The sequence below is a fragment of the Cherax quadricarinatus genome, chromosome 31 (assembly GCF_038502225.1).
Source record: "Cherax quadricarinatus isolate ZL_2023a chromosome 31, ASM3850222v1, whole genome shotgun sequence".
In the NCBI taxonomy this organism is placed as follows: domain Eukaryota; kingdom Metazoa; phylum Arthropoda; class Malacostraca; order Decapoda; family Parastacidae; genus Cherax; species Cherax quadricarinatus.
Window position 1 is genome coordinate 29,439,621 of NC_091322.1, and position 22,266 is coordinate 29,461,886.

The following is a 22,266-nucleotide window of genomic DNA, read 5'->3' on the forward strand; positions in this document are numbered from 1 at the left end:
ATTAAGTTCGCTATGCGGGGGTCCACTGTATATATATGTATGTATGTATGTATGTATGTATGTATATATATGTATGTATATATATGTATGTATATATATATATATATATATATATATATATATATATATATATATATATATATATATTTTTTTTTTTTTTTTTTTTTTTTTTTTTTTTTTTTTTTTTTCTCTTCAACAAACAGGCCGTATCCCACCGAGGCGGGGTGGCCCAAAAGGAAAAATGAAAGTTTCTCCTTTTACATTTAGTAATATATACAGGAGAAGGGGTTACTAGCCCCTTGCTCCCGGCATTTTAGTCGCCTCTTACAACACGCATGGCTTACGGAGGAACAATTCTGTTCCACTTCCCCATGGAGATAAGAGGAAATAAACAAGAACTAGAAAGAAAATAGAAGAAAACCAAGATGGGTGTGTACATATATGTTTGTACATGTATGTGTAGTGTGACCTAAGTGTCAGTAGAAGTATCAAGACGTACCTGAAATCTTGCATGTTTATGAGACAGAAAAAAAGACACCAGCAATCCTACCATCATGTAAAACAATTACAGGCTTCCGTTTTACACTCACTTGGCAGGACGGTAGTACCTCCCTGGGCGGTTGCTGTCTACCAACCCCCTATATATATATATATATATATATATATATATATATATATATATATATATAAAGGAGTGGTTTGGGATATTGGCAGTTTGGAGGGATATGTTGTGTATCTTTATACGTATATGCTTCTAAACTGTTGTATTCTGGGCACCTCTGCAAAAGCAGTGATAATGTGTGAGTGTGGTGAAAGTGTTGAATGATGATGAAAGTATTTTCTTTTTGGGGATTTTCTTTCTTTTTTGGGTCACCCTGCCTCGGTGGGAGACGGCCGACTTGTTGAAAAAATATATATATATATATATATATATATATATATATATATATATATATATATATATATATATATATATATTATAAAAAATATATATATATATATATATATATATATATATATATATATATATATATATATATATATATATATATATATATATATATATATATATATATATATATATATATTATTTTTTTTTTTTTTTTTTTTTTTCTTTCCAACAAGTCGGCCGTCTCCCACCGAGGCAGGGTGACCCAAAAAAGAAAGAAAATCCCCAAAAAGAAAATACTTTCATCATCATTCAACACTTTCACCACACTCGCACATTATCACTGTTTTTGCAGAGGTGCTCAGAATACAACAGTCTAGAAGCATACACATATAAAGATACACAACATATCCCTCCAAACTGCCAATATCCCAAACCCCTCCTTTAAAGTGCAGGCATTGTACTTCCCATTTCCAGGACTCAAGTCCAACTATATGAAAATAACCGGTTTCCCTGAATCCCTTCACTAAATATTACCCTGCTCACACTCCAACAGATCGTCAGGTCCCAAGTACCATTCGTCTCCATTCACTCCTATCTAACACGCTCACGCACGCTTGCTGGAAGTCCAAGCCCCTTGCCCACAAAACCTCCTTTACCCCCTCTCTCCAACCCTTTCGAGGACGACCCCTACCCCGCCTTCCTTCCCCTATAGATTTATATGCTTTCCATGTCATTCTACTTTGATCCATTCTCTCTAAATGACCAAACCACCTCAACAACCCCTCTTCTGCCCTCTGACTAATACTTTTATTAATTCCACACCTTCTCCTAATTTCCACACTCCAAATTTTCTGCATAATATTTACACTACACATTGCCCTTAGACAGGACATCTCCACTGCCTCCAACCGTCTCCTCGCTGCTGCATTTACCACCCAAGCTTCACACCCATATAAGAGTGTTGGTACTACTATACTTTCATACATTCCCTTCTTTGCCTCCATAGATAACGTTTTTTGACTCCACATATACCTCAACGCACCACTCACCTTTTTTCCCTCATCAATTCTATGATTAACCTCATCCTTCATAAATCCATCCGCCGACACGTCAACTCCCAAGTATCTGAAAACATTCACTTCTTCCATACTCCTCCTCCCCAATTTGATATCCAATTTTTCTTTATCTAAATCATTTGAGGCCCTCATGAGGGTATCAAATGAAGAGGGGTTGTTGAGGTGGTTTGGTCATTTAAAGAGAATGGATCAAAGTAGAATGACATGGAGAGCATTTAAATCTGTAGGAGAAGGAAGGCGGGGTAGGGGTTGTCCTCGGAAAGGTTGGAAGGAAGGGGTAAGGGAGGTTTTGTGGGCGAGGGGCTTGGACTTCCAGCGGGCGTGCACGAGCGTGTTCGATAGGAGTGAATGAAGAAGAATGGTATTTGGGACCTGACGATCTGTTGGAGTGTGAGCAGGGTAATATTTAGTGAAGGGATTCAGGGAAACCAGTTATTTTTATATAGCCGGACTTGAGTCCTGGAAATGGGAAGTACAATGCCTGCACTCTAAATGAGGGGTTTTAGGATATTAGCAGTTTGGACGGATATGTTGTGTATCTTTATATGTATATGCTTCTAAACTGTTTTGTTCTGAGCACCTCTGCAAAAACAGTGATTATGTGTGAGTGAGGTGAAAGTGTTGGATGATGAAAGTATGTTCCTTTTGGGGATTTTCTTTCGTTTTTGAGTCACCCTGCCTCGGTGGGAGACGGCCGACTTGTTGAAAAAAACAAAAATCACTTTACTCTTTTCTATGTTCACTTTCAACTTTCTACCTTTACACACACTCCCAATCTCATCCACTAACCTTGGCAATTTTTCTTTAGAATCTCCCATAAGCATAGTATCATCAGCAAAAAGCATCTGTGTCAATTACCATTTTGTATTTAATTCCCCATAATTTAATCCCACCCCTCTCCTGAACACCCTAGCATTTACTTCTTTTACAACCCCATCTATAAATATATTAAACAGCCATGGTGACATTACACATCCCTGTCTAAGACCTACTTTTACTGGGAAGTAGTCTCCCTCTCTTCTACAAACCCTAACCTGGGCCTCACTATCCTCATAAAAACTCATTACAGCATTTAGTAACTTACCACCTATTCCATATACCTGCAACATCTGCCACATTGCTCCCCTATCCACTCTATCATATGCCTTTTCTAAATCCATAAATGCAATAAAAACTTCGCTACCTTTATCTAAATGCTGTACACATAAACCATACAACGGGTGGGGTTTGATGCCGCGGTCAGTCTCAAAACTCCAGACTGTCACGTTTGTCTTCAATCGTGTCATTACGATTTCGTGAGTACTGTACACATATATGCTTACCTAGCTAAAATTTGTAATACTGTATATTATATAATCTTACTACTTGCCTATGGTTAGCCTTAATTTTAGGAAATTAACCCTTAAACTGTCCAAACATAGATCTACGTTGATTTTCTCCATTTGAAAGCGTGTAAAATCGGACGTAGATCTACGTTCGGAGCTCTACGCACGTCAACATAGATCTACGTTTGGACAATTTAAGGGTTAAATAGATTTTATTTTAAAGTTTACAAGGCCTGAACAGTGTATGATCAAGAGCCTCGCGAATGTTGAAAAACACGAATGTTTAGGTGCTCCAATATATTGTTGGGAAATATAATACAATACTGCTTCCTTAACTTGTTGAACCATGAACAACCATAAAATACATGAAAACATCATAAATTGTACTAAATACATACATGTTATGGTTTAATAACATGTATGTTATTAAATACCACTGCCTCCATCACTTCCTCAACTACTGAGAGTCCCTACTACCCTCCCTCCGACCCCCGCAACTGGCAGCCAGCCCTCCCACCAGTGTGGTGAGTGTTTTGTTTGTTCATTATTTGCTATTAAACTACAGTATAAATAATGTAAACTCATTCATGACTGCATATTGAAATGGCTATTCAGACAGGTACTGGACGGTGACATCATGTGTTTACTCTTGAACACAGCAAAGAATCAAATATTTCTGCTACTGCTAATAATAACAACAATAATAATAATAATAATAAATGCAATAGAATTGAAGAAGGAAATTGTACAAAAATACGAGGGAGTGGTTGACACATCGTCAGTCAGTGTGGCTTTGTTTATGCTGGAGTGAGCATTAGTCTCCGTGCTCTTCCAAACATTTCACAATAATTCATTGTTTGGTGCTTGTAGATTGAGTGCGACTGGAGCGGTAGAGGCAGCGGTTGAGGCACTGGGTGAGGCAATGGTATTTAATAACATATATGTTATAAATAATAATAGTACATATTATTAATAACATGTGTTATTATTATTACTTATTATTAATAACATGTATGTTATTAAATACCACTGCCTCAACCGCTGCCTCACCCACTGCCTCAACTGCTGCCTCAACCGCTGCCTCAACCGCTGCCTCAACCGCTGCCTCAACCACTGCCTCAACCGCTGCCTCAACCGCTGCCTCACCCACTGCCTCACCCACTGCCTCAACCGCTGCCTCACCCACTGCCTCACCCGCTGCCTCAACCGCTGCCTCACCCACTGCCTCACCCGCTGCCTCACCCACTGCCTCACCCGCTGCCTCAACCACTGCCTCACCCACTGCCTCAACCGCTGCCTCTACCACTCCAGTCACACTCAATCTACAAGCACCAAACACAACGAATTATTGTGAAGTGTTTGGAAGAGCACGGAGACTAATGCTCTCTCCAGCATAAACAAAGCCCCACTGACTGACGATGTGTCAACCACTCCCTTGTATTTTTGTACAATTTCCTTCTTCATTTCTATCGCATTTATTATTATTGTTATTATTAGCAGCAGCAGAAATGTTTGATTCTTTGCTGTGTTCAAGAGTAAACACATGATGTCACCGTCCAGTACCTGTCTGAATAGCCATTCCAATATGCAGTCATGAATGAGTTTACATTATTTATACTGTAGTTTAATAGCAAATAATGAACAAACAAAACACTCACCACACTGGTGGGAGGGCTGGCTGCCAGTTGCGGGGGTCGGAGGGAGGGTAGTAGGGACTCGCAGGTGGCGGGAAACTTAAATATGATTTGGCGGCTGGGAATTCGCGAATGTGTGAAGCCAGCGAAAGTTGAAAACGCGAATGTTGAGGGAGACCTGTATATATATATATATTTTCATATAGTCAGACTTGAGTCCTGGAAATGGGAAGTACAATGCCTGCACTTTAAAGGAGGGGTTTGGGATATTGGCAGTTTGGAGGGATATGTTGTGTATCTTTATATGTGTATGCTTCTAAACTGTTGTATTCTGAGCACCTCTGCAAAAACAGTGATAATGTGTGAGTGTGGTGAAAGTGTTGAATGATGATGAAAGTATTTTCTTTTTGGGGATTTTCTTTCTTTTTTGGGTCACCCTGCCTCGGTGGGAGACGGCCGACTTGTTGAAAAAAAAATTTTTTTAACTTACTGTACTCTAATCATTAAAATTAATTACAGGATGCCATCCCGATGGTAAGCAAGCTGACTTACTCTCAACGCTATCATAAAGCTCTAAAATATATTTTTGGCCGTACTTTAATATGTCGTAATTTAGAAGTGGCTACGCATCTTGCTCGTTCAACACGGCTCGACTGCGTTACTCTCGATGGAGATCAGGTAGGTTATAAACCGAGTTTATTTGTAAATTGTTTTAAATGTATATAATTATTTATAGTAATTTTATTAATTGAAGTGGTTTTCTTTCATGCTTTGATCTGTGTCTTGTCAGTCTTACTTTTTAATTCTTTCAAGGTGGGTTTTGTTGTACAACAGCTTTGAAGCCCGGGCCAGTCCCATTGTTCTTCGTGATGAGCTCAGCTCTCTCAGATAAGCTGTGAGCACTAAATTTGGTCCTAGATATGAGAGAATGGGTCTGTGTGATAAGTGGGCACCATATATAAAAAATCCTGCAGCATGCAGTGCACGAGAAAAAATTGCAAACGTGTCTTTGGTTTAAAACAGTGACTTTGGTGTATTTTTCATATGGTATTTATGGTTGTATTATTGGTTTCTTAGTCTCATTTGATAGAATGGAAGATATATTACAGAAATAGAGGTGATTTTCAATGGTTTTAGGACCGGAAGTAGCTTGAAATTTAGCTCGCAAATTAGTGGAAATGTTTGATTTTTTCCAGTATTCCAGAGTACACAAATTACATAATGCATCCAGTCAGTTTGTAATATGTGTTCTCAAATGCGCTGACATTATTTATACAGTTATTACAATAATGCAGTAGGCTGCATAACAGTAAATCATTTATTTTTTTGTGAATAAAAATTTCAAAAGTAGAAAGCGAGCTTAATATAGGAGATGCCTGTGGACATAACTAACGAAGGAAATGTATTTTTAAATTAGCATTTTTTTTTTTTTTTTTTTATGTGAAATTGTCCAAATTGCTGACTTTTGATCATTTTATAGGGTAGTTGAAATAGATAAATGTGCAGCTTCTTGTACTCAGTTGTTAAAATAGAAGGAATACTAGTGAAATAGCTGAGTTTGGTCGATTGGAACAGTAGAATTGGCCAAAAATAGGGCTTAAAGTGGGTGAAATCCCCAGTGCGTAAAAATCGCTGAGACTGCTAACTTTGTGAGTGCATAATTCCATAGTTTTCCATCAAATTTCATAAATTTAGTTTCATTACCTTGGAAGAAAGATTATAATTTCGTAAGAATTTTTTTTTTCCATGACCCTGAGAATAAGTTTTAAATCTAGGGTTCCAACAAAAATCTTCCCTGAACAGAGGTTCCTTGATGCTCCAATTTCTTAAATTGAGTCTGAATTCCTTACATTCCTCAAGGTACTGGGTCATCACAATGGATTTATTGAACCACCCCTTGACCCCTCTCCTCCATGAATGTAATAACACCGTACAATGATGAGAAGATAATGCCTAGAATCCGAAGTTTGGAAATTAGGAGAAAGTATGGGGTTACTAAAAGTATTATCCAGAGGGCTGAGGAGGGGTTGTTGAGGTGGTTGGGACATTTAGAGAGGATGGAATGAAATAGAATGACTTGGAGAGTGTATAAATCTGTGGAGGAAAGAAGGTGGGGTAGGGGTCAGCCTAGGAAAGGTTGGAGGGAGGGGGTAAATGAGGTTTTGTGTGCAAGAGGCTTGAACTTCCAGCAAGTATGTGTGAGCGTGCTAGATAGGAGCAAGTGGAGACAAATGGTTTTTATGACTTGACATGCTGTTGGAGTGTGAGAATGGTAACATTTATGAAGGGGTTCAGGGAAATCGTCAGGCCGGACTTGAGTACTGGAGGTGGGAAATACAGTACCTCAAGAGTTTAGGTATGTAATTTTTTTTTTTTTTTTTTTTTTAGTTGTAGATTATATTGCTAATGTTAATGTGTGGAAGTGGTGTGGGTTTAAAGCATAAATCATTTCATAAAGTAGAAATTGTTATAGTTGTTCTTTGCTGATGGTGCTATACTTACAGTTTATTTTAGAGAGAAGTTGCAGAGGATGGTGGAATAGTTTGGGAGTGTATAACATTTTAAAAATGTATCTTTATAAGGATAATTATAATGTTTTCTGTTATTTTTTAACTAGGTGTCAAGTAAGGGGTCTCTAACTGGTGGGTATTTCAACACTTCACGGTCTCGTCTGGAGATCCAGAAGACAAGATCAGAGTTGAGAGATCAGATCACTTCAGCTGAGACTGAGCTGAGAACTTTACAGGATACCTTGAGAAACACAGAGCAAGAAATAAACAAGATTGTCTCAGAAATGCAGAAAACTGAAATAAAAAACAGCAAAGCCAAGTAAGTATTCATGCTTTTCTACAGTTATAGCATTGTTTCTTTATACCGTATTTGTCTTTTTCCATAATTATTCAAGTTTTGTAGTGAAGGAGCAATGATTTCATTAAACAGTTTATACATAAGGGAATTAATTTGCTTAGAGGCAACACTGGATTTGCAAGATGAAAATTACTGCAACAGTTTGCCCTATATGTCTTCCAGGCAAAACAAATGAACACAGTTGAGGTGAGGACTTGATTAGCTGCAATACAGTGGAACACAATATCTAGACTGAACGGGGCTTAACCCTTTGACTGTTTCAGTCGTATACGTATATACATCTTACGAGCCACCGTGTTTGACGTATATATACTAAAAAATTCTAGTGGCTTCAGATCAAGCAGGAGAAAGCTGGTAGGCCCACATGTGAGAGAATGGGTCAATGTGCACCATATAAAAAAATCCTGCAGCACGCAGTGCATAACAAAAAAAAAAAAACTCCGACTGTGTTTTTAGATTAAAAGGCCGACTTTGAGGTGTATTTTTATGTAGTTTTTATGGTTATATTCTCGTTATATTCTTGATTGGTTTTATTATGAAAAGGACCTTCAGATGGAGCTCAAAGTACGGGAAATGTTTGATTTTGCTGATGTTCAAGATTAAATAAATGATATAATTGTCCAATAAATGTCCAACTAGCCATTCTAATATGCAGTCATGAGTGGGTTGACGATATTTATACAATTATTACAATATTGCAGTAGTCTGCATAACAGTAAATCTTCTATTTTTTGTTTGAATAAAAATTCAAAATAGAAAGCAAGAGTAATATCAGAGGGGCCTGGAGACGTGACTGATGAAGAAAGAAAATGTTATTTTAGAGCCAGGAATGTCTGCATTGTTCATTCTGGACCCTATTTTGAAATTGGCATATTTTTTAATTTGCGTGAAATTGGCCAAATTGCCAATTTCTGACCACTTTATTGGGCAGTTGAAATTGGTAAATGGGCAGTTTCTTGTATGCAATCGATAGAACAAATGGAGTTCTAAAAAACTAGTTATGAGTTTGGTCGACTGGAACAATGGAATTAGCCGAAAATAGGGCTCAAAAGTAGGCAAAATCGCCGATTTGTAAATATTGCCGAGGTCGCTAACTTCACAAGAGCGTAATTCCTTAAGTTTTCCATCAAATTTCGTACTTTTGGTGTCATATGTGAGCATCTTAAGATAGGAGTGGAGGTGAATGGTCTTTTGGGACTTGACGAGCTGTTGTGTAAGCAGGGTAATGTTTGTGAAGGAATTTAGGGAAACCGGTTATCCTGGAGATGGGTAATACAATGCTTGCACTTTAGAGGAGGGGTTTGTGATATTGGCTGTTTGGAGTAACATCAAAACTGCTGTAGCTGTGTGTGTGTATTTGGGGGAGGGGGGTTGTCACCCTGCCTCGGTGGAAGATGGCCAGTGTGAAAAAAAAAAAAGTAAGTTTTTCTTTTTAGGTCACCCTGCCTCTGTGGGATGTGGCTGATTTGTTGAAAAAAAATAATGTGTGGCTTTGCTTTCATTAAAAAAAAAATTGTTTTTTTTACACTAAGTTGTGAAAGTGTGTTACTGCATTTACCAAAGAAATTCAATAATTTTCTTCTGTAGGAACTTATTTGAGAAGGTGAAGACAGATATTCGTTTAATGAAAGAGGAACAGTCAGGTCTTGAGCGCACCAAGCAGCCTAAGGAGCGATCACTGACTCAGCTGAAAGCAAACTTGGAGGCTATGATGGCCACTAAGGAGGGTTTGGAATCTGAGCTGCACCAAGACCTCATGGCCACCCTTAGTGTTCAGGTTTGTTTTTATATATTAGTTTTAATCTGTTATTACATATGAAGTAAAAAAAATGATAGTCATACATTTATTTACACACCCATCTGGGTTTTCTACTATTTTCTTAATAATTTTCCAGAGTACTGCTCTGTCAGTCCTCTGTCCAGAGCTCTGCACACAGGTAAAATCTCTGCCTAAATTCTTCTTAGCTGTTTCCTTGGGTCTATATGGTCCTTTATGACCCCTTCCTGCCCTTAACTCGGGGTTTTGGGGATCACCCTCTATGGGGGCACACCACGTGTGCTTTACACAAAGGATAGACTTCTCCAGAGTTATCAACAACCCCTCCTTTATGTCACCGTCTAGAACAAAAGACCTGAGAGACCCAGGTGTTCTCCCACGTGATACTACAGTCTTTGACACCTCTAGGGTGTGGCCAATTAGCACCTAAGCTAGACAGGTCCTACTGTGACCTGACAAGAAAATGATGACCTACATCACACTTCCTCCATCTTTTCCTAGGACATTCTTTACCCCTCCTCCCCTCCACTACAGATTTATACACCCTTCAATGCTGTATAGCCCTTGTGGCTTAGCGCTTTTTGATTATAATAATATGCACCCTTCAAGTCAACCTGTTTTGCTCCACCCTCTCTAAATGACCAAACCACCTCAACAACCCCTCCTCAGCCCTCTGAATAATACTTTTATTAGCTCCATGCCTACTAATTTCTACACTACAAATTCTCTGCATAATATTTACACCACACATTGCCCTTTGACACGACATCTCCACTGCCTCCAGCCTCCTCCAGCAGATATCCCAAACTACTCCTTTAAAGTGCAGGCATTGTACTTCCCACCTCCAGGACTCAGGTCTGGTTAACCGGTTTCCCTGAATCCCTTCACAAAATATTACACTACTCACACTCAACAGCTTGCCAAGTCCCATAAACCATTCTTCTCCATTTACTCTTATCTAACACACTCACACATGCCAGCTGTATGTCCAAGCTCCTTGCACATACCTCTTTTACCTCCTCCATTCTTTCCTAGGATGACCCCTACCCCTCCTCACTCCACTACAGATTTTTACACCCTCCAAGTCATCTTGTTTTGCTCCATCCTCTAAATGACCAAACCACCTAGGAACCTCTCTTCAGCCCTCTGAATAATACTTTTAGTAACTCCACACCACCTAATTTCTGCACTACAAATTCTCTTTGTAACATTCAAACCACCCATTGCCACTAAACATGCCATCTCCACTGCCTCCACCCTCCTCTTCTCTGCAGCATTTACAACCCATGCTTCACACCCATTCAAGAGTGTTGGTACTACTATACTCTCATACATTTCCTTCTGTCTCCACAGATGCCTCAATGCACCACCCACCTTTCCTTCATCAATTCTATGGTTAACCTTGTCCTTCATAAAAACATCTGCTGAAAAGTCTATTCCCAAATATCTGAACACTCACTTCTTCCTTATTCCCTCTCTGCAATGTGATATCCAGTTTTTCTTTACCTAACTCGTTTTTTTAATTTTGGTAAATAAATTTACTTTAACCTTGGTAAATAAGTAAATATGCCACATTTTTTTACTTAATGAAGCCTTCATTGACAGGACCAACATGAAGTTGATCAGTTGAATGATGACATTAGACGGCTTACTCAAGAAAATAAGGAGGCATTCACCAGACGCATGAAACTAGAGGCAGACAAGAACAAGCTGGAGAACCTTCTTACAAATAATCTTAACAGAAGAAAGGATGAGCTAATGCAGGTATAATTCATAGTGTTTACTCACTGAGATCATTTATTGCTTGTGCTTTTGCTGATCAAGAAAGGTATTTTGGGTTTACCCATGGCTGGTATCAGAGAGTAGAAAAACTTATAACAAAACCTTGAAAGTGATGGGAAACTAACGAATAAAGTAAGGTGGCAACGGATTTGTGTTTAGAATTTGTGGTAATATCATAGAAGTCCCTTTTTAACAGGATTGTAGTCTTTGGATAAGCTTGTAATACAAAGTATTTCAGTTATCAGTTGAACACAGTTCCTTAATTAATGAGAATGTAATGTACAGAAAGAATTTCTTAAAAATTAAGTTTGGTGGATCATTTGATGGCAAATATTTCCTTTCTTTTTAGGCCCTTTGGCAGGAAATTCCCCATACATTGTTTTTAATTTCTGTGTGTTTGTCACCCTGCCTCAGTAGGAGACTGCCGACTTGTTGAAAAAAAAAAAAGTGTATAGATATTTTTTTTTTTCTAGGCACTGCAAGAAATCTCTGTAGAGGACCGTAAGCGTCAGCTGGAACACAGCCAAAGTGAAATCCAGAGAGTTGATGCCCGAGTTGAAGAGGTGGCTGTACAGTACAAGGAGGTTGAGAAGAAAGTTGCTGAACATCAAAAGAAAGAAAAAGTAAAAGCTGTAGTAATTTTTGTTTTACTGTAGATCAGTAATATATATTAACATTTTGACTGTCGCGGTCGTATAAATACGTCATAGGAGATAACGTTTGACGTATCTATACGCATAAGTTCTAGCGGCTTCAAATCAAGCAGGAGAAAGCTGGTAGGCTCACATGTGAGAGAATGGGTCTCCATGGTCTGTGGGAGATGGCAGACTTGTTGAAAAAAAAAAAAAACATGCCAAGCAGAACTAGGGTTAGTACATAAAATATTTAGGTAAGGTTATGCCTAAGAAGGTGGTATTAAAAGAAGAGAAAAAATTTTATTCATCTCCTTAGCTGTATTTGTCTTAACTTATAGGAGACAAAAGTTACAGCTGAACCCAGTCAAAAAGTAATGATATTTAGATACACAGTATTTCGGTAGCTGCATGAAACGTGACATGTAGTTTATAGGTCCAGACCTCTGCACCTCAACACATACATAAGAAATAAGACAGAGTACAGATGTCTCTGCTTTATGCAATATATGTATTACTATCCAGTGGCACATAAAGCAAATTCACATAATAGTGACTCCATTACAATGCATAATAGATGTGGATTCGTTCTTGGACTTTTCCAATTTCACATATTAATTTTTACATTTAGTTTTTGCTGAAAATATTCATACTCTGTAAATGTTATTATTAATGTATGTGAAGGTCTTCTTTGGTGGGAGACAGCCAGTATGTTAAATAAAAATTGTCTAAATTAGAGGGGGAAGGATTAGTAAAGAACTGTAGATTTATTATTTATATTATGTTTGAATGTGAGCTGTTGGCTCACTCAGAAAGGAAAGGAGGGTTGTTTGTGAGGTGTGGTGGAGGGTGGGTAGACTGGGAGCCATGGATAGAGGCCCTAGCCATAAGAGTGATTGTTTTACTGCATATAGCAAATTGCTGGTAGAAGTGGGTCACCACATATAAGCAAAACTGCACTTTGCAGATCTAATTGTAATACATGTATAGCAAAATATAACAACATGTATATATGCATGTTGGTAAGTTTTTGTACTATGTATTGTGTGCAACAGTACCTTAAAGGAGGTTCCCTGACGCTAGTGAGCTGCTGTTGATCCAAGGAATTGGGACTGTTCCCCTTGGATCAAATCCCCCATTTCTTGGGCTCTGTATACCCCTGCAGGTTTAACACTTCTCCCTAATTATAATAATTAACCCTAGGTATGGCAACAGTGCATTCTGTTTTCTCTGTTTATGCTTGGAGTCTACAAGGAAAGGTTGTCTTGGTGCTGGTACTCAATGTATTTGTAGTTTATAGTTTTTTTTATTTTTTGACTATGTATTTTTACAGCTTAATATTTTGATACTGTATTTGCAATGAAAGGTTCACGTAAAATTGTTGATCAGTCATTTCTAAAAAGCTATTGTCTTTCCAGAGTTTAAAATCTGAATTAGAAAAGGTGAAAGCAAAAGAGAAGGAAGTAATGGAGAGAATGGAAGAAGATGCTAAGGATTTAGAGAAAATGGCATCAAAACAAAATCTTCTGCATCAGAAGATTGATGAATGCACCAAAAAGATAAGGGATTTGGGATCTCTTCCTTCTGAAGCCTTTGATAAATATCAGGTACAATGATTTATGAATATTTTTGTATGTATATTTAGTTTGCAAAGGGAGGGGATATATTCTATTTCTTTCCTGCCTCATAACATTTTGTCATTTGTCATAAATTGCCTTTAATTCCACGTATGGAGTCAGTTTGTAATGTGTCACTTTGTAGTACATACCGTCTTCCCTTCTTGAAGCTTCCTTGTTCCTCTGCTATCCTTAACTAATTTAGGTTATAAAATAAGTAGCATGAATACCATAGTTGCATTAGTACTGTTGCAGTAGAGGTATTTGTACCTAGACCTGTCTTTCCTATCGTATATCTGTACCCATTTTTCAAATACGATATGCCCTTTTTTCATGCTAGAGCAGAAAGCTCTACTTGCCTCAGCCCTTTAGATTTTTTTTTTTTTAACGAGTCGGCCATCTCCCACCTAGGCAGGGTGACCCAAAGAGAAAGAAAATCCCCAAAAAGAAAATACTTTCATCATCATTCAACACTTTCACCACACTCACACATTATCACTGCTTTTGCAGAGGTGCTCAGAATACAACAGTTTAGAAGCATATACGTATAAAGATACACAACATATCCCTCCAAACTGCCAATATCCCAAACCCCTCCTTTAAAGTGCAGGCATTGTACTTCCCATTTCCAGGACTCAAGTCCGACTATAAGAAAATAACCGGTTTCCCTGAATCCCTTCACTAAATATTACCCTGCTCACACTCCAACAGATCGTCAGGTCCCAATTATCATTCGTCTCCATTCACTCCTATCTAACACGCTCATGCACGCTTGCTTTAGAAGTATATACGTATAAAAATACACAATATATCTCTCCAAACTGCCAATATCCCAAACCCCTCCTTTAGAGTGCAGGCATTGTACTTCCCATTTCCAGGACTCAAGTCCGGTTATATAAAATAACCGGTTTCCCTGAATCCCTTCACTAAATATTACCCTGCTCACACTCCAACAGATCATCAGGTCCCAAATACCATTTGTCTCCATTCACTCCTATGTAACACGCTCACGCACGCTTCCTGGAAGTCCAAAAAACCCCTCGCCCACAACACCTCCTTTACCCCCTCCCTCCAACCTTTTCGAGGACGACCCCTACCCCGCCTTCCTTCCCCTACAGATTTATACGCTCTCCATGTCATTCTACTTTGATCCATTCTCTCTAAATGACCAAACCACCTCAACAAACCCTCTTCAGCCCTCTGATTAATACTTTTATTAACTCCACGCCTTCTCCTAATTTCCACACTCCAAATTTTCTGCATAATATTTACACCACACATTGCTCTTAGACAGGACATCTCCACTGCCTCCTTGCAGCAGTATTTACCACCCAAACTTCACACCCATATAAGAGTGTTGGTACTACTATACTTTCATACATTCCTTTCTTTGCCTCCATAGTTAACATTTTTTGCCTCCACATATACCTCAATGCACCACTCACCTTTTTTCCTTCATCAATTCTGTGATTAACCTCATCCTTCATAAATCCATCCGCTGACACGTCAACTCCCAAATATCTGAAAACATTCACTTCTTCCATACTCCTCCTCCCCAATTTGATATCCAATTTTTCTTTATCTAAATCATTTGATAATCTTATATACATTTATATCATTCATTTTGAAAACTAAAAATATATCTATATCTTAATATATTATATTTCTGTTCTTTCAGAATCTAGCAACTAAGCAACTGTTTAAGAAATTAGAAGGTGCTAACATGGAATTAAAGAAGTATTCACATGTTAACAAGAAGGCCCTGGATCAGTTCATATCATTTTCTGAACAAAAAGAGAAGCTTGTGATGAGGAAAGATGAGTTAGATAGAGGGTAAGCTTTCATTGGGGGAAATAGTTTTGTCTTGGATTTTTATTTTCTGTAATTAAGTTTGTTGAAAAGATAGCTGTACTGCATTTCAAAACTATGTTGATAAATACAAGTAATGCATCATCTCAGTCATGTCTGTATCATAATGTTACAGGTATGACAAGATTAAGGAACTTATGAATGTCCTCGAGCACCGTAAATATGAAGCCATTCAATTTACCTTCAAACAAGTATCCAGATATTTCAGTGAAGTCTTCAAGAAGCTAGCACCTCAAGGACATGCTCAGTTGGTCATGAAAAATAATAAGGATGATGAGAGTGAGGTTAGTTTTCATGGACTATCTGATCTATTGTTATTTGACACCCTACTATTATTATTTTTATTATTATTATTATTTTGTTTTAGTGTTACACAAAAAGTCATCAAAGAGTGTTTGAGCTCTTGGATGGCATTTGGTTATTGATGTAAAGGAAGTTCGGGAGAGAGCTTTGAATACTGCCCTGTGTAATTCCCATTTTTATTGTCAGTGTAAATTTTAGCATAGGCTATCTTCCACCAAGTTAGAGTGACCTCTTAACAACAACACTAATTGAATGCTTTTCCTACCAGAAGTGGGCAGACACAACTCAAATGACCCTCTGAACTGCAGTATCCCCCAGCCTTCCAGAGTGGTGGTAATGTCCTTACCACCATCGGGACTCGAGTCTGGCTTACTCGTTTTTTGTAAATGTTACATTACTCCCATTCTATTAGCATGTCATGCCATAAAAAAACACTTGTTTTTATTTAGATTTAACACTTGCACAAACCTGTTGGATGCTCAAGCCACTGGCATTATTCCACCTCTCCGACCCTTCCTGAGATGACCTTCACCCCCTCTTCTTTCCACCTCATATTTATTCACTCTTGGTCATCTTATTCTGCCCCATCCTCTCTTAACCCTTTCAGGGTCCCTAGGCCCTCTCCCAGACTTGTTCTCAGGGTCGCCCAAATTTCAAAAAAAAAAAAAAAAGAAGAAGAAATTCTTTTTTCTTATGAAAAGATAAAGAATCTTTTTCCGATCATAATGACACCAAAAGTATGAAATTTGATGGATAACTTACGGAATTATGCTCTTGCGAAGTTAGCGGTCTCGACAGTGTTTACGCATCATCGATTTTTGCCTACTTTGAGCCCTATTTTCGGCCAATTTCAGTGTACTAGTCGACAAAAATCATAACTATTTTGCTAGAACTCCATTTTTTTCTATCAAATGAGTACAAGAAACCACCCATTTACCGATTTCAACTATCAATACAGTGGTCAGGATTTAGCAATTTTGCCAATTTCACACACATTTAAAAAAATGCCAGTTTCCAAATAGGGTCAAGAATAAACAAGAAAGACATTCCTGGCACTAAAATAACATTTCCTCTGTTCATTAGTCACGTCCTCACGCCCCTCTTACATTCTTTTGCTTCCCACTTTGAGTTTTTATTCTCACAAAAAAATATAAGATTTACTGTTATGCAGACTACTGCATTAGTCTAGAAATGGTATAAATAATATCGGCGCACTTGTGAAAGAATATTAGACTCACCAGTTGACGTATATTGGACGCTTAGCATGATTTGTTTACTTTCGAACTTTTGTAAAATTTGAACATTTCTGCTACTTTGAACTCAATTTCAAGGTACTTTGCATTGTAAAACCAGTCAAAATCATCTCAATTTCTGCAACATGTCTTCCATTCTATAAAATGAGACCGGGAAAACTAGAATATAACAATAAATACCATACGAAAATACAGTGCAAAGTCGCTGTTTTAATTCAAAAACATGGTTAAAAAAAAAATTCTCATTACGCACTGTGCTGCAGGATTTTTTTATACTGCGCACACTGACCACATAGACCCATTCTTCCATATGTAGGCCTACCAGCTTTCTCTCGCTAGATTTGAGGGTTCTAGAATTTAGGCGTACTAGTACGTCAAAACCCCTGGTGCGTAAGCCGTTCTAGTACGTCCAAAACCCTGAAAGGGTTAATGCTTGAACTACCTCAACAATTCTCCTCAGTCCTCTGATTCACGTCCTAATATTCACGTCGCACATTACTCTCAAACAAGACTCTCTCCACTGCCTACACCTTATTGCATTATATAAAGCCCATACAGAAGTGTTAGTACCACTATACTGTGGAACTGCCCTTTTTGCCTCCAAAATTAAACTTTTATGGAGATGCTTCAACACGCCAATTCCCCTTTTCCCTTTTTTATTCTATGATTTCACCTCGTCTTATCTGCTGACTTGTGTACTCCCAAATCTTTGAATATATTCACTTTCTCAGTTCTCTCTCCCTCTAGTCTGATTTTTGTGCCTCAAGTAGGATGTAATAAAATGGTATGAGCAACCTCTTTAGTACATAATGCTGCTGTTTATAATGTCAGAGGCTTATTTTTTTTATCAGATTGTATATTCATTCTTATTAAGTAATGCAGAGATTTTGGTGATAATTGTGATGCTTTTATATTCATAGATCAAGCCTGATAACCTCCCACTTCTTAGGTGCTTTATGAAGTCTCATACTACTATCTGTATTTCAGTGTAGTCAGGTTAAAGTGAATGCTAAGAAAAGTTAAAAACCAGATAATTGGGATACATTTCAGTTAGTTTTAATAATAGGTCATGCTTGTTCCATTATTTCAGCAAGAAGAACAGGGTACAGTGGATAACTTCTCTGGGGTTGGTATCAGAGTATCCTTTACTGGACGAAATGCAGAAATGAGAGAAATGAATCAGCTTTCAGGTGGTCAGAAGTCTCTTGTAGCTCTTGCTCTTATTTTTGCTATTCAAAAGTGTGATCCAGCTCCATTCTATCTCTTTGATGAAATTGACCAGGTGAGTTTGAATATGAAATATGGCATACTCCTTAAATTTAATAGAAGTCTGGCAATCATTCAAATTATAGTTGACATTAATGAGAATTAGCACTTGCATGCAGAATATTATTGTAATATTAAAATGTGTGCTAGAATTTTTTTAAGAATGCATATTTGTGAAATAAGTACCTAGAAGATTTCTGTAAGTTAGAATTTTTTATTTTCCAGGCTCTTGATGCTCAGCATAGGAAGGCAGTGGCAGATATGATTCATGAGCTGAGTAAAGATGCTCAGTTTATCACAACCACTTTCAGACCGGAATTGCTGGAACATGCCAACAAATTCTATGGTGTTAAATTCAGAAATAAAGTTTCCCATGTGGAATGTGTGTCAAGAGAAGAAGCATATGACTTTGTCGAAGATGATCAAACTCATGGCTAGGTTGTGTTTTATACTGTGAGGCTATTAAGCAGTGGCTGAGTGAGAAGCTTCAAAAAAAAAAAAACTTAACTAGTATGGGAATGAATATTTGTGATATTCAAAATATTTTTAGAAACTTTTCATAGAATTTGTTACCTTTATTAAAGACATGTACATATATTACAAGTGAGGCAAATAAAGTGTAAGTCTGTGGTTTGGATGAAACGTTAATGATAAATGAAAGTGATAGAGACTTGTAAATATTTATTTTCAGCACAGGCATTGGCTTGCTTGAAAATAGGATCTGTACAAAGTAATTATTTTCTACAAATTTAGATAATTTTCTAATATGTGTCAATATAATGAAATATTAAAGAAAGAAAGCACTTTTGTTAATATACTTTAATTTGATTACTATTAATCTACATTATTTTTTTAGATTGAACCTTTTTAATGAATGGAAGAAGAATTTTTGTTTGCTTTTTTTTTATTTGAATTTATTGTCATTCCTATTTAGTTAAATTTTTGGAGATTATTATTAAACTTTTATGATGAGTGCAAGAATATGAGTTTTTATTATTTTATATGGCCAAATTAAGGAAGTCACAGTATATGGAAGGTGCTTTATTATTTTGTAATAAAGGATAAAACATATTCAGTTAAATTTCATTTTGAACCTCTGGACTTTAAGAATTCTGGTAATTGAGTAAAATATTGCCAAGATAATCTTCATAAGGCCATTTTCACATTACCATATTTTCCAGCATATAAGTACACCCCAATTTTGGCCTGCATATTCTGGGGATAAAGGTTTATAACGTATTACTTGCTACACCTTGAGTTGGTGAACAGTAAAGAGATGCTGGTAAGCATCATTGGTGATGGTGGTAAATAGGTAATCTTATACAGGAGGCCCTCCACATTTGCGAGGGTTAGGGGAAGAACCTCATGAATCTTGAAAATTCGCAAATGTCTGGTGTGCAAATATTTAGAGAAATATAATAATACTGTTCTGGATCATTTGCAAATGTTTTGATGTGCAGATATATTGTAGGGAAATATAATAATAGTATTTACTTACAGTACTGCTTTCTTAATCTATTGAACCACGAACGGTCACAAAACACATGAAAACATTGTAAAATATTGTATATACCATACATGTTACGGTTTAATAACAACAAACAAAACACACCACTTGTAAAGTTAGGCAGACAAACTCTGACGACTTATGATAATGGTGATAGTTAGCCATGCAGTTACTGATGACAGTTTAATGCAGGTGATTAAATGTAGTGTAACTGCATGGCATGATGAGCCTAGTGTGTGGATTCTGAGTGGTTGGCAGACTGATGGGCTGTTGGTTGATCTGGCACCTGTGAAGATGCTTGTCCAGTTTCCTCTTGAAGGCTTCTACACTTGTCCCAGCCATGTTTCTGATATCTTCTGGTAAGATGTTGAATAGTCTGGGACCCTGGATGTTGATACAGTATTCCCTTATTGTCCCCACTGCACCCCTGCTTCTAACTGGGTTTATTGTACACTTTCATATCTCTCACTCCAGTATGTTATGGCAGTGTACAGATTTGGGACCAGGCCCTCTTAATATTTTCCAGGTACTGTATATATTATCATGTATCTCTCCTCCGCTCCAACGAATACATGTTCAAGACTTATAGGTGTTCCCAGTAGTTTAGGTGGTTTACAGGCTCAGTGTGAGCCGTAAATGATCTCTGTATTGCTCCAGCTCTGATATTTTCCTGATTTGAACAGGGCTGTCAGCACTGAGCAATATTCTAAGTGAGGGAGCACTGGCGATTTGAAGAGTGCCACCATTGGCATTATTTCCCTTGTTTTGAAAGTTCTCAATACCCACAGATCCACCCCATCATCTTCCTGGCTGTCGTGATCTTTGTCTTGTTATGGTCTTTCAAAGAAAGTTCCACTGACATAACTATTCCCAGGTCCTTTACATGTTCCTTACGTTCTATTTGGTGACCCTCTTGAGTTTATTGTATATAGTGTTCCTTTTGAGTTGCTTTTTCCAAACCTAAGCAGCTGGAACTTACCACCATTGAACATTGTGTTGTTCTCCACTATGACGTTCAATGGTGATCAGTTCCAGCTGCTTAGGTACATCTGTTTTTATTTATAGTAAACAGTAAGTGTATGTACTCAAGTTATAATCTGGGGATATTACATTGGGACAATTTGAAAGTATTTTGTAGGTTGTGTATATCAACAGTAAATATTAAAGTTATATTATTGGAATATAATGTTGAGCATTGGTGAAAATAGTTTACAGTATGAGAATGCTACAATTTGGTGTAAGAGAAACGTTTGTTTTTTCTTTTTGGGCCACCCTGTCTCGGGATACGGCTGGTTTGTTGAAAGAAGAAGAAAATTTATACTACACTGCAGTATTAAGTTATGTATGAGCTTTGGGTATCTAAATTTTGAAGTGTTTAGATTTAGGTAATTGGGAGATCTTTTGGCAAATTTAAGTATTGAGTATTTAGGCTGAGTAGATGGTTTTTGAGAAGAGTCTTAAATTGATGTCCAGACTGGGTTACTTTAGTATTTACTGGTAATGAATTGCAAATTTTGGGGCCCTTTATTTGCAAAGGGTTCTTACAGTGTGATGTGGACACAGGTACATTAAAAAGTGATCTGCGCCTTGTGTTATGGTCGTGTGTCCTGTTAAGGTTGGTGAGGAGAAGTTCGAGTGGAGGGCTTATGTTCGAGTGTAGTGTTCTAAGTGTGTAGTAGGCGCAAGAATAAGTATGGATGTTCTTTACAGCGAGTAGTTTTAGACTTCTGAATATTGGTGGAGCATGCTGTTTGGAGTGGGAATTTGTTATTCTGACTGCAGCCTTTTGCTGGGTTATCAGTGGTCTCAGGTGATTTAATGTTGATCCTCATGCACAAATTCCATAGGTGAGATAAGGGTAGATGAGCGAGTGATACAGTGCAAGGAGAGCTGATTGTGGAACATAGTACCATATCTTTGATAGTATGCCTACTGTTTTAGAGATTTTCTTGGAAATTTGTTGTATATGGGTCTGGAATTTGAGGATACTGTCAAGGTGGATTCCTAGGAATTTTCCCTTTGTGCATCTTGTGATGGGTGATCTGTTTAGTGTTATGTTAAGTGGAACATTTGTGGCTCTGTTTCCAAACTGAATGAAATAGGGTTTGTCAGTTTTGAGAGTAAGTTTGTTAGTCGTCATCCAAGCAGATATTTTCTGCAATTCAGCATTGACAGTGTTGTCCGGTATGACTGGGCTTGGGTGAGAGAAGACGCATGTTATGTCATCTGTAAATATGGGTTTGAGTAGTTGTGATGTATTCAGTAGGTCACTGATATACAAGTAAATGAGAAAGAGGAGAGGGCCAAGGACACCTCCCTGTGGGACCCCAACTGTAATTGGTTGTGTGGAAGAGTTAGCTCCATTTATGTACACATACCTATGCAGTTTGTACCCACTTCCACAAGTAGTGTTATGAGATCCTAAAAATTTTTTTTTTTTTTTTTTCATCCAATTTTTTCTGTAAA

The 22,266-nt window shown here is 37.6% G+C and overlaps 1 protein-coding gene across 3 annotated transcripts in view; it reads left to right on the forward strand.

Annotated features, from left to right (window-relative positions):
• Positions 1–19,364, forward strand: part of SMC3 (structural maintenance of chromosomes 3) — an 84,487-nt gene extending 65,123 nt beyond the window's left edge. For 2 of the 3 annotated variants that reach the window (XM_053788211.2, XM_053788216.2), the window contains exons 16-25: positions 5,447–5,605; positions 7,545–7,756; positions 9,383–9,572; positions 11,178–11,336; positions 11,828–11,977; positions 13,405–13,593; positions 15,281–15,435; positions 15,587–15,755; positions 18,118–18,309; positions 18,519–18,876. In XM_053788211.2, coding sequence (XP_053644186.1) covers positions 5,447–5,605; positions 7,545–7,756; positions 9,383–9,572; positions 11,178–11,336; positions 11,828–11,977; positions 13,405–13,593; positions 15,281–15,435; positions 15,587–15,755; positions 18,118–18,309; positions 18,519–18,731 — 1,788 coding nt within the window. In that variant the 3' untranslated portion in view covers positions 18,732–18,876. Of the gene's footprint in view, positions 1–5,446; positions 5,606–7,544; positions 7,757–9,382; positions 9,573–11,177; positions 11,337–11,827; positions 11,978–13,404; positions 13,594–15,280; positions 15,436–15,586; positions 15,756–18,117; positions 18,310–18,518 lie in introns of all 3 variants that reach the window. The other variant, XM_053788201.2, reaches the window with a different exon arrangement.
• The last annotated feature ends 2,902 nt before the right edge of the window (positions 19,365–22,266 follow it).